This window comes from Sorex fumeus, unplaced genomic scaffold (genome assembly GCF_029834395.1).
Source record: "Sorex fumeus unplaced genomic scaffold, SorFum_2.1 ptg000213l, whole genome shotgun sequence".
Taxonomy (NCBI): Eukaryota; Metazoa; Chordata; class Mammalia; order Eulipotyphla; family Soricidae; genus Sorex; species Sorex fumeus.
The window spans coordinates 1,122,109-1,134,984 of NW_026606270.1; the positions used below are offsets into that span (position 1 = coordinate 1,122,109).

At 61.0% G+C, this 12,876-nt stretch overlaps 1 protein-coding gene across 1 annotated transcript in view; it reads left to right on the forward strand.

Annotated features, from left to right (window-relative positions):
- The first annotated feature begins 871 nt into the window (after positions 1-871).
- Positions 872-12,876, forward strand: part of PREX1 (phosphatidylinositol-3,4,5-trisphosphate dependent Rac exchange factor 1) — a 130,836-nt gene continuing 118,831 nt past the window's right edge. Inside the window, exon 1 of the mRNA XM_056108462.1 lies at positions 872-1,087. Within this exon, the coding sequence (XP_055964437.1) occupies positions 872-1,087 (216 nt within the window). The remainder of the gene's footprint in view (positions 1,088-12,876) is intronic.

Below are 12,876 nucleotides of genomic sequence, written 5' to 3' on the forward strand. Positions count from 1 at the left end.
AGGGGGAGGCGCTGAGCACCTGGGGGGGGTGCAGAAGTCCAGAAAGGGGGAGGAGGAAGAAAAGAAAACCAGGGGCAGAGATGAGATGAGAGAGATAGGAAGGGAGAGATGAGAGAGGGAGAAGAGGAGAAAGAGAGAGAGGAAAGAAAGAGAGAGCAGAGAGAATGAGAGAGGAGAGAGAAAGAAGAGAGAAAGAGACAGAGAGGAGAGAGGGAGGGGAAAGGAGAAAGGAGAGGGAGAGAGAAGAGATAGGCGAGAGAAAGACGAGAAACAGAGAAAGGAAAGAGAAGAGAGAGGAGAGAGAACGGAGAGGGAGAGAAAAGAGCGAGAGAGTGGAGAAAGGAGAGGGGTAGGGGAGGAAGGAGAGAGGAGGAAGGAGAGGGGGGCCTGGAGAGAGGGAGGAAGAAAAGAGGGAGAGAGAGAGGAGGAAGGAGAGGGGGGGGGAAAGCCGAGGGGGCGAGGAGCGGGAGGCGCAGGTCCCCCCAAGGTCGCGGCCGCGCCGGGCCGGGTGTCCGGCGGCCGCTGCCCTTCCCGGCGCGCGTCCCGGGCCGCGCGGGTGCCCGTGCGCGGCGGCGGCCGAGGCGCGCGGGCGGGCGGGGGCTCCCGGGGGCGGCGGGCGGGGGTCTCGGCGGGGGCGCGGCGAGCGCGCGGCGCGGCGGCCGTGCGTCCCGGGCGCGGCGTGGCACTTGGCAGACGCTCCCTGGGCGCCGTCCGGGAGCCCCGGCCGCCCGCGCCCGCCCCTCGGCCGGCCCCGCGCCCGCCCCCGCCCCGGCCCGGCCCCCCGGCCCTCCCGCCGCCCGCCCGCCCGCCCGCGCGCCCCGTCCGGGATGCGGCGCCCGCTCGCCTGAGCCGCGGCGCCACGCGGGGCGGGATGGAGGAGCCCGCGGGCAGCGAGGCCGGCGGCGACGGGGCCGGGGCCGGCGCCCACCCCGACGCGCGGGCCCCCGGCAGCGCGGCGCCCGGCGGCGCCGGCCCGTGCGCGGCCGCCCGGGAGTCGGAGCGGCAGCTGCGCCTCCGCCTGTGCGTCCTCAACGAGATCCTGGGCACCGAGCGCGACTACGTGGGCACCTTGCGCTTCCTGCAGTCGGTGAGCGCCGGCGACCTGTGGCCGCGGCGGGGGCGGGGGGCGGGGGGCGGGACCCCCCGACCTTCTCCCTCGGGGGTCCGTCTCCCCCAGGCCCGCCGGCCCGGATACTTGGCAAATTAGTTGCACCCGCGCGGTCGCGGCGCGTCCCTCCCGGGGCGCTGCCCGCGGCGCCCCCCGCGCACGCCTCGGGGCCGGACCCCGGAGCGATCCGCGATCCGAGAAACCCGGGAAAATCCTCCCTCGTCCCCCCACCCGCCGGCGCCGAGCGAGCCCGAGCGGACCCCGCGCCCCGGGCGGGGGGTCCGGGGTGGGGGTGGGGGTCTCCGGGTCCCGCGCGCCCCGGCCCCCCGCGGCACAGCCCCGGGCCAGGCTCCGGGCACGGAACTCCGGAGCCGGTGCCCGCGCCCGGGACGGGCTGGAGAAGGGTCCCAGCGACCTTCATCGGGGGTCCCCGCCGCAGCGGGGGTCGCCCCCGTGCCGTAGCCCCGAGCCCCGAGGCCCTCCTGGAGGCGCCGCGACCTGCCCGGGCCACCCCGCCGGGGCGCGGGGAGCGGCCCCGGGACGCCGCCGCCGCCGCCGCTTCCTCCTTCCCGGGCGGGGAGGGGGCTCGCGCTGCCCCCTCTGCCCGCGAGCGCGGAAGGGGCCGGCCGGGGGCGGGGAGGGGGCGCAGCCCCGCCGGGGGTTAGGGGCCGGCGGCCCCCGGGAGGGCTTTAATCTCGGCCCTCCCGCCGGGACCTCATTGACTCCCTCCGGGGCACGAGGAAGTCCTCTAATCCGGCCTGGGGAGGGGCTGCCGGGCCGGGGGCGCCGAGGGACCCCGCAGCGCAGCGGGGTTCCGCGGGCGTCAGTCTGGGGGCATCTCTGGGGACCCCAGGGGGCCTTCGACTGGGACCCCTGGGGCTTGGGGGTGCTGCTATGGTTGTGTGAGGTCAAGGCTCCGGAGTCAGGAGGAGAGAGCCGTGTGTGTGTGTGTGTGTGTGTGTATGTGTGTGTGTGTGCCCGCGCTGGGGAGGGTAGGGGGGGTATTGAAAACCTTTCTGCTAGAGGACCCTTCTAGAAAGGGCTAACTTCTCATCTCAGCCTGTATAAAGTGCGCACACACACCCCCAGAATTTACACACACGCGCGCGCTCACACTCACACACACTCACACCCAGAATTTTATACATACGCTCTCACATGCTCACACCCAGAATTTATACACACATGCTCAGAATTTACACACACACACACACACACACACACACACACACACACCAGAATTTGCTCAGTCTGAAGCTGCCGGTTTCTGAGTTGAAGATGCTGGCGCAGACCCTGGTACTTGGGTACTTGGGGCAGGTTCGGTTCTCGGTGTGCAAAAGGAAAGACAAACCCGCTCCTGGATTAATGGAAGGAGAGTGGACCTTCCTGCTCCTGCTCCTTGGCCGGCCGGCCGCGGGTTGCTTCAGAGCAGGGGGGGGGGGGCAGAAGGGGGGGGAGAGAGAGAGAGAGAGAGAGAGAGAGAGAGCTCGCGCAAGCTGCGGTTGGAAAGTGTTCATGCCCAGCTGAGCCCAGAGCCCACGGCCAGCCGCCGGGATCCCGCAGGGGCTGGAATCCGCCCTCTGATGTGGAAGGGGCAGGTTCCTCTGGTGAGCAGTGCTCTGGGGTTGCTGACACTTAGGATGCAACAGCCACTGCTTCTGCCTCCTGTAGAACGTGTGTGTGTGTGTGTGTATGTATGTGTGTGTGTGTGTGTGGTGGGGGCAGGCTTCTTATGGCTGTCCTGGCCAGGGACAGAGAGGGGCAGACCGTGGAGTCCCCCCAGGCAGGAAGGGCTTCTCTTGTCGGTCCCCCCCCCAGCAGAAGTGACCCCCAAATGGCCCAGGGCCATGAAGCCCAGAGCTCTCAGAGACTAGGGCTCTGAGCTGAAGCTTCCCCGAGCTGTGAGGCGGGAGGGGGCGACCTCTGGGCCTTGTGACTTTAGGGAAGTGACTCAGTCTTTCAGCCCTTACTGTCTTGTCTGTAAAATGGGACACGGCTCTGGAGTTTTGCTCTGTAGGGGAAAGTTGAAAGGGAGTAAAGGGGACAGATGCGTTATATAACTGGGTAACGATGGCGAGTGTGACCGTGATCATTTGAATTAGTTATGATTAGTATGATAACTAACATTATCTTATCTGGTGGTTGAATAAGACAGGAATTAGGGCTCTAGAACTCCGTCATCCGAAGAGCCCAGGTGGCCAAGGAGGGCTGTCTGTCAGAAGCAAGCTCTGAGTCAGCCCTTTGATTGATGTTTTTGGGCCACACCTCACGGTGCTGTCAGAGAGGGGCGGTGGGGCTCGATATTGCTTCCTTGGTAGTGCTCATGGGTCAGTTCCATGCTGGGGGACCATGTGATACTGGGATCGAACCCGGGGTCTCCTGCGTGCAAAGCATGTGCTCCAGCCCGTGGGGCCGTCTCCCTGGCCCTGAGCGCACTTTAGGGTGGTCAGGGCCAAGCATGTGAACTTCTTTAGACCCTCTGAGGTCCAGCCGCCAAGACTTTGGTTTTGTTTGGGACCTGCAGCTCGGTGGACCCTCCAGGACAACCCCCACTCTCGAATGCCAGCACCCCTTCTCCTGTCTTGGGGACCCTGTTCATCCCTGAAAAGCCGGGCGGCCACTCCTGGAGATGCCCTGATAGCAGGTGCTCGCAAGCACGTGCCGACCTTTGACCTCAGCCGTTGGAGTCCTGGTGTGGGCTGCGCCCCGAGCCCCAGAGCAGAGCCAATGGCCACAGTGCCTTGGGAATGGTCTGGATTCCCCCTGGAACCCCGGGCACGAGGGCTGTTGTGGTCCCTGTTGTATTTGTGTTGTTTGGAGGGGGGTCACACCCAGTGATGCTCAGGGCTGACTCCTGGCTCTGTGCTCAGGGATTACTCCTGGCGGTGCTCCGGGGGCCTTCTGGGGTGCCGGGGATTGAACCTGGGTCGGTCCGTGTGCAAGGCAGGAGCCCTACCTGCTGTGCTGTCGCTGTGGCCGAGATCCCCGTTGGAGGGAGCGAGGGGGTGGGCCTGCCCACTGGCTTGGGCCCTCTGCAACCTCCCCTTGGTGTCTGGAGACTCAGGGCCGCCTGTTGGAGCTCAGCCCTGGCCGCGGACCCCAGCTCGCTTCCTGCAGCCACTTCCCTCTGTGACCCCACTTCTCGGTCTTGCAGGACGGGCCAGCGGAAGGCTGCTCTGCCCGGGTCTGCTGGTGTCCTGGAGGTGCTCTTGGGTTCCAGGGGGGCTACCTGAGACCACCATCCCCCTCCACCCTTGGGACACCCAGGGGAGCTTGGACGAGGCTCAGGCTGGCCAAGAGCTGGGTCCTCAGCGAGGGGACTTGGGCAGTGACAGCTGGGGGCCAGCGGAGGCTGTTACGGGCCCCAGAGAGACTGGACACGCTTCTTCCTGGCTGGCTGGCTTTGGGGTCCCCCGTGGACCCTGTGATGGTGCGAGAGGGAGGAGAGGCCCTGGGGTGCCCAGTGGGGGACAGTAGCAACCCCCAGAAGACTCATTGGTAGAGAACAGAGACTGGTCACTCCTGGGCACCCAGAGGCCAGCCTGGTCAGCTGTACAGGGCAGCTGAGGGGAGGGCAGAGACTGGTCACTCCCGGGCACCCAGAGGCCATCCTGACCAAGCTGTGGGGGCCGCTGAGCATCACGGGGTGCAGCAGGAAGGCCCCAGAGTATGTTTATTTTTGGCAGTTCTGCTTTTTGGGGTGGCAGGAGAACAGCGCTACCCTGAGCAGAGATCTGCGTCCCCTTGTGGCCCCCGTTTTGCTGCACAGATGCTGGGGGGGGGTCCTCGTTTCTGGCCCGTGAGAAATGCTGGGGGCGGCCTTCAAAACAGAAAGCCCCCACCCGGCCACTGGCAGGGGGTCCTTGAGATTGAGCTGCCAGGAAGCTGTGCAGGAAACAGTGGCCACGGCGGGCAGCAGACACGGCTCGAATAAGGTCACAGGGACTTGCAAAAAGGGACGGAAGGACGTGCCGCGAACGGGGGAAGCTGCTGTGAAGTCCTGCTGCCCTTTTTATTCATTTATTCATTTATTTATTTTTGCTTTTTGGGTCCCACCCGGCGATGCTCAGGGGTTCCTCCTGGCTCTGCACTCAGGAATCACTCCTGGCAGTTCTCATGGGATCCTATGGGATGCTGGGAATCGAACCCGGGTCGGCCGTGTGCAAGGCAAAAGCTCTCCCCACTGTGCTATCACTCCAGCCCCTATTCATTTATTTTTTAAACTAAAAATGATTATTTTTGTTGCTTATTTTGGACCACGCCTGGCAGTGCACAGGGGTTCCTCCTGGCTCTGCTTTCAGGAATCATTCCTGGCGGGGCTCAGGGGACCCTATGGGGTGCTGGGAATTGAACTGGGTTCGGCCAGGTGTAAGTCAAGCACCCTACCTGCTGTACTATCTACTCTGGCCCCTGGGACACCCCCCCCCCCTTTTTCTCTTGAATGTCAGATTTTTTATTTTTTGTATATATTTTAGTGAGTGACTGTGAGGTACAGTCCCGGGACCCTTTTTATACAGAAGTTAGCTTATTTATGTGGCTAAGTGTTTTTTGAAAACGGCAGTTGTATTTGCAGCAGGATTATTTGGTGAATGCAACGGCAGTGGATGGTAACATGCTCACCCACCACAGGGGTCCGGCGGCCTCCTGTAGAGCATCCGTCACCCCGAGGGCTCCAGGGGTCACACTGTCTTTCCTTCTTCCCACCAGGGACCCAGAGGCACAGGGAACCCCAGTTCACATGGCCTGAGCCCCTGGAATTCAGGTCTGGGGTCTGGCTATAGAGTCCACCCTTTTTCTTTTCTTTTTTTTTTTTTCCCCTCTTTTGGGTCACACCTGGCAGTGCTCAGGCATGACTCCTGGCTCTGCATCAGGAATTACTCCTGGCGGTGCTCAGGGGACCCTATGGAGTGCCGGGGATCGAACTTGGGTCGGCCGGGTACCAGACAAATGCCCTCCCCGCTGTGCAATTGCTCCTCCCCCCACCTTTTTGCTCTTTCATTTGGGGCCACTCTGAGTCTGCTCAGAGGCTGCCTCACTCTTGGCTCTTGCCTGGAGGTTACTCCTGGCCGTGCTTGGGGACCAGGTGGTGCCAGGAGTCAAACCTATGACCCCCCATGCGCAAGGCAAGTGGGTGTGTTGGCCACGACCCTGAGTAGCCCCCGCCTGGTGCTGCATCTCTTCACAGCAAAAATTACTCTTGTCAGGTGCCTAAGGGTGCACGAGTCAAGGGCAGAGACCCAGAGTGACCCTGCCCGGGTCTCTGTGCTGGGCTGCACCTCTGAGAACCTTTGGGTGGTTGGGGGCTGGAACGATAGCGGGGAGGGTGTTTGCTTTGCACAAGGCTGACCTGGGTTCGATCCCTGGCGTTCCATATGGCTCCTGGACGACTGCCAGGAGTGATTCCTGAGTGCAGATCCAGGAGTAACTCCTGAGCATCGCTGGGTGTGCCCAGGTGTGGCGTCACAACCAGGAAAAAGAAAAATGAAACGGGAAAGAAAACATTTGGAAAGAAAATAAGAGTTGATGGAGCTTGTCGGGATGTGGTGTAAGACAGAACCTGAGGCATCGAGCGGGGAAGGAATACTCAGCGTGCGGGGCCTGGGGCGCTCCTGTCCCCGACCTGGCCACTGTGCAGGGTCACGGGAAACTGCCCTGAGGCTACTGTGAACTTACCGTGAACTGCCTCGGCCTTGTGAACTTACCATCCGGTGGACAGGTGTGTGCTGCTGGGTTTGGCATTTTTGGGGGGCGGGTCAGGGGGATTTGGTCGCCCCTGGCAGTCTCAGTGCTTAGGCCTGACTCTGCGTTGGGGATCACTCGTGGTGGCACTTGGGGGTCTGTGTGTGTGCCGGGAGGGAGCCCGGGGGGGCCGTGTGCAGAGCTGTTTCCTAGCTGTTGTGCAGAAGCTCCAGCTCACAGGCTTTTTTCCCCTTTTTTATCTTTTTTTTTTTTGGGTCATCCTGGCGATGCTCAGGGGTTACTCCTGGCTCTGCACTCAGGAATCACGCCTGGCGGTGCTCGGGGAATGGGGGGGACCATATGGGATGCCGGGGATCGAACCCATGTTGGCTGCGTGCAAGGCAAACTCCCTCTCTACCGTGCTATCACTCTGACTCCCCCGCAGGCTCGTTTGTAAAGTGAGTTTGCGGCCCCTGAGTTTCTGGTCTGTGGTGCTGTGTCTGACTTCTGTGTCCACCTCAGCACAAGCCCCCCTAATGACCAGAGTTCCACGTTCTCACCTCCACGCCCTGCCTTCTGCTCTGGCCCCATCTGTGTGGAGAATGCGAGCACTGTCGGGAGTGCCCATGCCACCGGCCCGGTCCTTGTCACTCTGGCGTCTGGACCTGGCATGGCCGGACCCCTGTGGCTCTCGGAGACCTCGGGGCACCCACCCCCTAGAATAGGATCCTTTTGATCAAGCCAGTGAGCTGCGGAGCCCCTGGGCTGGGGCCTGTCTCTGACACGAAGAAACCCACATCCTCTTGTCTCACAGGCCTCGCTCAGGCTGATGCCAGGCTGAGAGCTGTTCCTGTGCAGAGCCCCTCCCTCCGCCCCCCTCCCTCCTTCCTTCTCTCCTCCCCCCCTCGCCTCCCCCCTCCCCAGGGTACTCTCTGCCCCCACGGCTTCTTTCTTCCAGGGTCAGTGCCTTGGGCTCGAGCCCTGGCCGGAGGTGGGGGACCCGCAGACCCATCTGTGCCCCCAGCCTCATCTGTCTGGGTGACTTTGGGGGGCTTCTTTTTTTCCTGGGGTCCCACACCTGGTGGTGCGGGGGGGCTTGCATCTCCAGGCTCAGGGATTGTCCGGGCCAGAGCTGATCTTGTTTCGGGGGCTTCAGAGACAGCTTGCAAGTGAGCGAGGGGCAGCCCGAGACCCCTTGTTTGCAGGGGAGAGCCTGGGACCCCTGTGCAGGCTGGGAGACACAGGGCGCGGGTGCATTCTTTGTCCCGCAGAGGTCCTTGCATACGTGTGCATGTGTGCCTGAGTGCGCGCGCGCGTGCGTACATGAGCATGTTTATGTTGGTGCGTGCACGTGTGCGTGTGTGCCTGTGCCTGTGTGAGTGTGTTTTTGTGTGTGCTCGTGTATGTGTATGTGTGTTTATGTATGTGTGTGCATGCTTTGTGTGTGTGCATATGAGTGCGTGTGCGTATCCATGTGCGTGTGTATTTACATTTGTGTGCATGCTTGTGTATGTGTGTTTATGTGTGCCTGTGTATGTGTGCACACGTGCACATGTGTGTGCATGCGTGTGTGCCATGGGTGTGTTTATATGTGCACGTGCATGCGTGTGCATGTGTGTGCTTGCATGTGTCTGCGTGTGGGTGCGTGTGTGCATGTGTGTCTGCGTGTGCGTGTGTACATGTGCGTTTGCATGTGTCTCTGTGCACGTGTGTGTGTGTGTATATATTCGCAGAGGCAGTGTGCTCCGGCGTGCTCCCTTTGCCCCGTGCGTGCCCGGATCCTCTGCTGTGGCCCAGGGGTGAGGCTGAACTGTTGCGAGCCTCGGTTGTCCAGGGGATACGGCCAGGGCTGGCCCCAGCTGCAGACCCTGCCCCCTGCCCCCTGCCGCCTGTCCTCAGAGAGAAAGCCCGGGAAGGCGGGAAAGCCTCCAGCCTGCCAGCCCTTTAAGTTTATTTTTATTTTCCCGGCTCCTTGAGGACCAGAAGGGCGTCCGTCTGCCCCTCTTTTGTCTTGTGCTCCAGGACACTCAATCTGTGTTTACTCGCCTGGAGCCTTCCCCAGGGGTGGGGCTGACAGATGACCCCTGATTCCAGGCCAGGGGACCCGGGGGAGGGAGGCTATTTCAGTCTGCGGGCCCAGGGCCACCTGAGGTGGATGGAGGCATGTGGCCCTGGCCCCTGGCCCTGTGTTTCCTTCCGCTGTTGGCCGGGACGGGGCCGGTGGGAAGGCTTTGTGAGGCCCGGGTCCGAGTAGCAAGTGGACAGTCACCTCTCCACTCTTCCAAGTCACAGAATCATTCTGTCATGGACATGAGGCCTCGGGCCTGTGGCCAGAACCAGTGGGGCCAGGACCCTGCTGCCCTCAGGCTGTGGGGAAAGTGTCAGGCGTGAGAACAGCCTGGAGGGGCCCTTGTGTGCTCAGGGATCCTGGAGGCCCTTGCTGCAGGGTGGGGTTCTCCAGTGGTTATTTAGGCTGGGGGCTTTGGGTCACACCCGGTGGTGCTCAAGGCTTACTCCTGACTTGGTGCTCAGGGATCACTCCTGGTGGTGTTCAGGGACACTATGGGGCTTCAGGGATCAAACTGGGTGGTCAGCCTCTGTGCACGGCCAGCACCTTCACCCCTGTATTATCTCTTCAGGCCCCTCCAGTGCTTATTTTGCTGGTGGAGAAACAGGTTGAGTAACTCGCTCAAGTCCCTAGAGTTGGGGAAAGGAAACTCTAAGAAGAAGAAAATAATAATGTGGTGCTCGGCTGGGGAGGGGGATGGTGGCCTCTGCTACTCTCGGGGCGGCCCAGGACGCCTCTTCCACACAGGGCTGTCTGGACGGAGGCCTGTGGCCATGAAGGAGCCAGCTGAGTCACGAGCTGGGAGACTCGTGGTCCGGGCAGAGCAGATCGCATGTGCAAAGGCCCAGGGGCAGGCCAGGCTTGGCTTGATGGAGAGAGGAGCAGAGACAAGGGTGGCTGGGGGGTGAGGTCAGGGTGAGTAGGGAAGCATGGTGGGGAGTGAGGTCAGAGTGAGTGGGGGAGTGTGGGGGGGGTGAGGTTGGAATGAGTGACAGGTGCTGGTGGGACATGGTGAGAAACGGGCATTTGATTATTTGTGGAGGCTCTGATGGGACTGGGCTGGAACGATAGCACAGCGGGTAGGGCGTTCGCCTTACAAGCGGCCAACATGGCCGACCCGAGTTCGATTCCTCCGCCCCTCTCGGAGAGCCCGGCAAGCTACCGAGAGTATTTGATATGCCAGACACAGAAACAACAAAGTCTCCAATGGAGACGTTACTGGGCCCGCTCGAGCAAATCGACGATCAACGGGAGGGCCTGATGGGACTGGATTGTGTTCACCTCAGCACAGCAGAGTCGCTGACCCCAGATCCTCCACCCTCCCTGACCCCTGACCCCCGACCCCGACTGCAGCGTGACTTAGCCAGTCAGAGCATTTCTCTCTGGCCTCAGCCTCCCTGCGGGTCTGGACTAGTCACCTCTGGAGAGGGTTCTGGGCCCGTGGGCGAGATGGGGCGGGGCCGGCTGCTGGTGTGAGATGTTCCCCACTTCCGGGGGGGGGGAGGGGAGTAGGCCCCCCAACCCTTGTTTTCTGTTCAGGAAACCAATTTTGACACCTCGGGCCCCGCCCTCCCGTAGCCGCAGAGCAGAGGGAAAGTGAGGGTGGGGGCCAGTGCAGCCACCTGTTGACACCCCATTTTGCCTTCACGCAGCCCGGCCTGCCCACAGCCCTGCCCTGCTCCTCTCTTCTTCTTCCAGTGTTTTTTTTGGGGGGGGAGGGTGGGTGCGGGGTTGGGGGCACCATTTCGGAGCCACAGCCAGCAGGACCTGGGGGCTGCTCCCGTTTTGGTGCTCTGGGGAGGACTGCTTTCTGGTGACCCCGGCCTTGGGGGCATCTGTAAACCTGGAAACAGAGGGGCCCACAGTTCCGTGACTGCATCCAGGGTCTGGGGGCTGCCACCTCCTTGCTCTGGTCCCGCCCTCAACTCCCTCTGCCTCCTTGGCCTTGTTCTGTCTCCAGCCCACCCCCCTCCCGGCTCACCCCTCACGCCCTGTGCCGGGGCCCCCCCCTCCCCTCCGCCCCTGTTCAGATTCTGACTCCCCATCCTCCATGCGCCCTCCCTGTCCCGCCTGCTTCCCCCCAGCTGACAGCCCCTTTCCTAATTAAAAATAAGTTTTTTTTTTGTTTTTAATTGCGAAGGAATAGCACAGCGGGTAGGGCGTTGGCCTTGCATGCCTTGCATGCGGCTGACCCGATCGGCCCAGGTTCAGTTCCTCCAGCCCTCTCAGAGAGCCTGGCAAGCTCCCTCCGCCCTGTTCCATATGCCAAAAACAGTAACAAGTCTGGCAATGGAGGAGTTACTGGGCCCTCAAGCAAGTTGATGAACAACCTGAGGACAGTGCTACAGTTTTTAATTGAATCACAGTGAGACACAGTTACAAAGTTGGTTGGGTTTCCATCACAGTGTTTCAGCACCGGTCCCATGTTACTCACCACCAGTGTCCCCAGTTCCGTTTCCTCATTGTCTGTCCCCATGTCTCCCCGGGAAGGTGGCGTCTGGGAGTGGAGCCCCGTGTGCTCCAGTCTGCATCTCGATTGGCACGAGGCAGCCTTGCAGACCCCCGTTCAGTTCCTGTTCTGCGCCCACAGGCTTCCTGCCTCCTGTGCTGTCCCAGTTTGTAGAACTGCTCGGCGCTTTCCTGCAGACTTTGGGGGTCCCGGGGCTAGGGGGTCTGATGGTCTCTGACACTCTAGTTTATTCCGCATGGTGGGGACAATCATAGTGATTATGTCCTTCGGGAAAAAAAATATCGGCTTAAAAATAACTGTGGGGGCTGAAGCAACTGCATAGCGGGGAGGCTGCTTGGTCTCCAGCACCCCCTCAGGTCCTCGGGACCCCCTAGGAGTAATTTCTGAGTGCAGAGCCATGAGTGTGCTCTGAGCATCGCCGGTGTGGCCCTGAACCAAACGTCGTCTATGTGGTCCATGGCAGCCAGCACCTGGTCTGTCACTTGTCCCCACGCCTGCATCCCTGGGCTCTGGGGGTGGCCCTGCGACAGCTTGGCTCGTGCCCTGTGGGACAGAGCAGGAGTTTAGGGTCCAGGGGAGGAGAGAGGCACCCCGGTAGGTGAGGGCCGGGGCTCCTGGCCTGAGTGTGAGTGTGTGTGTGTGTGTGTGTGTGTGAGAGAGAGAGAGAGAGAGAGAGAGAGTGTGTATGTGTGGGTATGTGTATGTGTGTGGATATGTGTGTGAGTGTGTATGTGTGTAAGTATGTGTCTGTGTGAATGTATGTGTGTTTTTCTATGTGAGTATATGTATGTGTGTATGTGTGAGTGTGTGTATGTGTGAGTGTGTTTGTGTGTGTGAATGTGTGTGCATGTGTGTATGCATGTGTATGGTGGTGTGAGTGTGTGAATGTGTGTATGTGTGTGTAAGTGTGTATGTGTGTGTGTGAATGTGTGTGTGCATGTATGCATGAGTATGTGAGTGTGAGTGTGTGAGTGTTTGCAGATAATCTGCTGCCCCGTTGGCACCGTGGATTTATTTCTCATCGGGGTCTTCAGGCCAGATCAAGCCCATGGGTAACTGAGACTTTGTCATGTCTGAACAGTATTCAAAACATTCATTAGGGTCCAACATTAAAAAAATAGAATTTCGGGGCTGGAGAGATAGCACAGCGGGTAGGGCGTTTGCCTTGCACGTGGCCCACCCGGGTTCGATTCCCAGCATCCCATATGGTCTCCTGAGCACCGCCAGGAATAACTCCTGAGTGCAGAGCCAGGAATAACACCTGTGCATCGCCGGGTATGACCCAAAAATTAAAAAAAAAAATAGAATTTCATGCAGAAAATCCCTAACTAATCAGAAAGCCTCTCCAGCAAGTCCCCATGAAACCTTTGGCCTCCTGCAGCCTTCGACCCTCCCCCCTGCCCAGAGCCCCCCACCCCACCCCCACTGCCTTGGTGCTTGCGTAGCTGCCGTCTTCGCTGTTTGAGCAGCATCGGGAGGACACGGGCGCCCCCTGACCCTTATTCCTGCCCGTCCGAAGCCCACGTGGACGACCTGCTTTAAGGCAAGCAG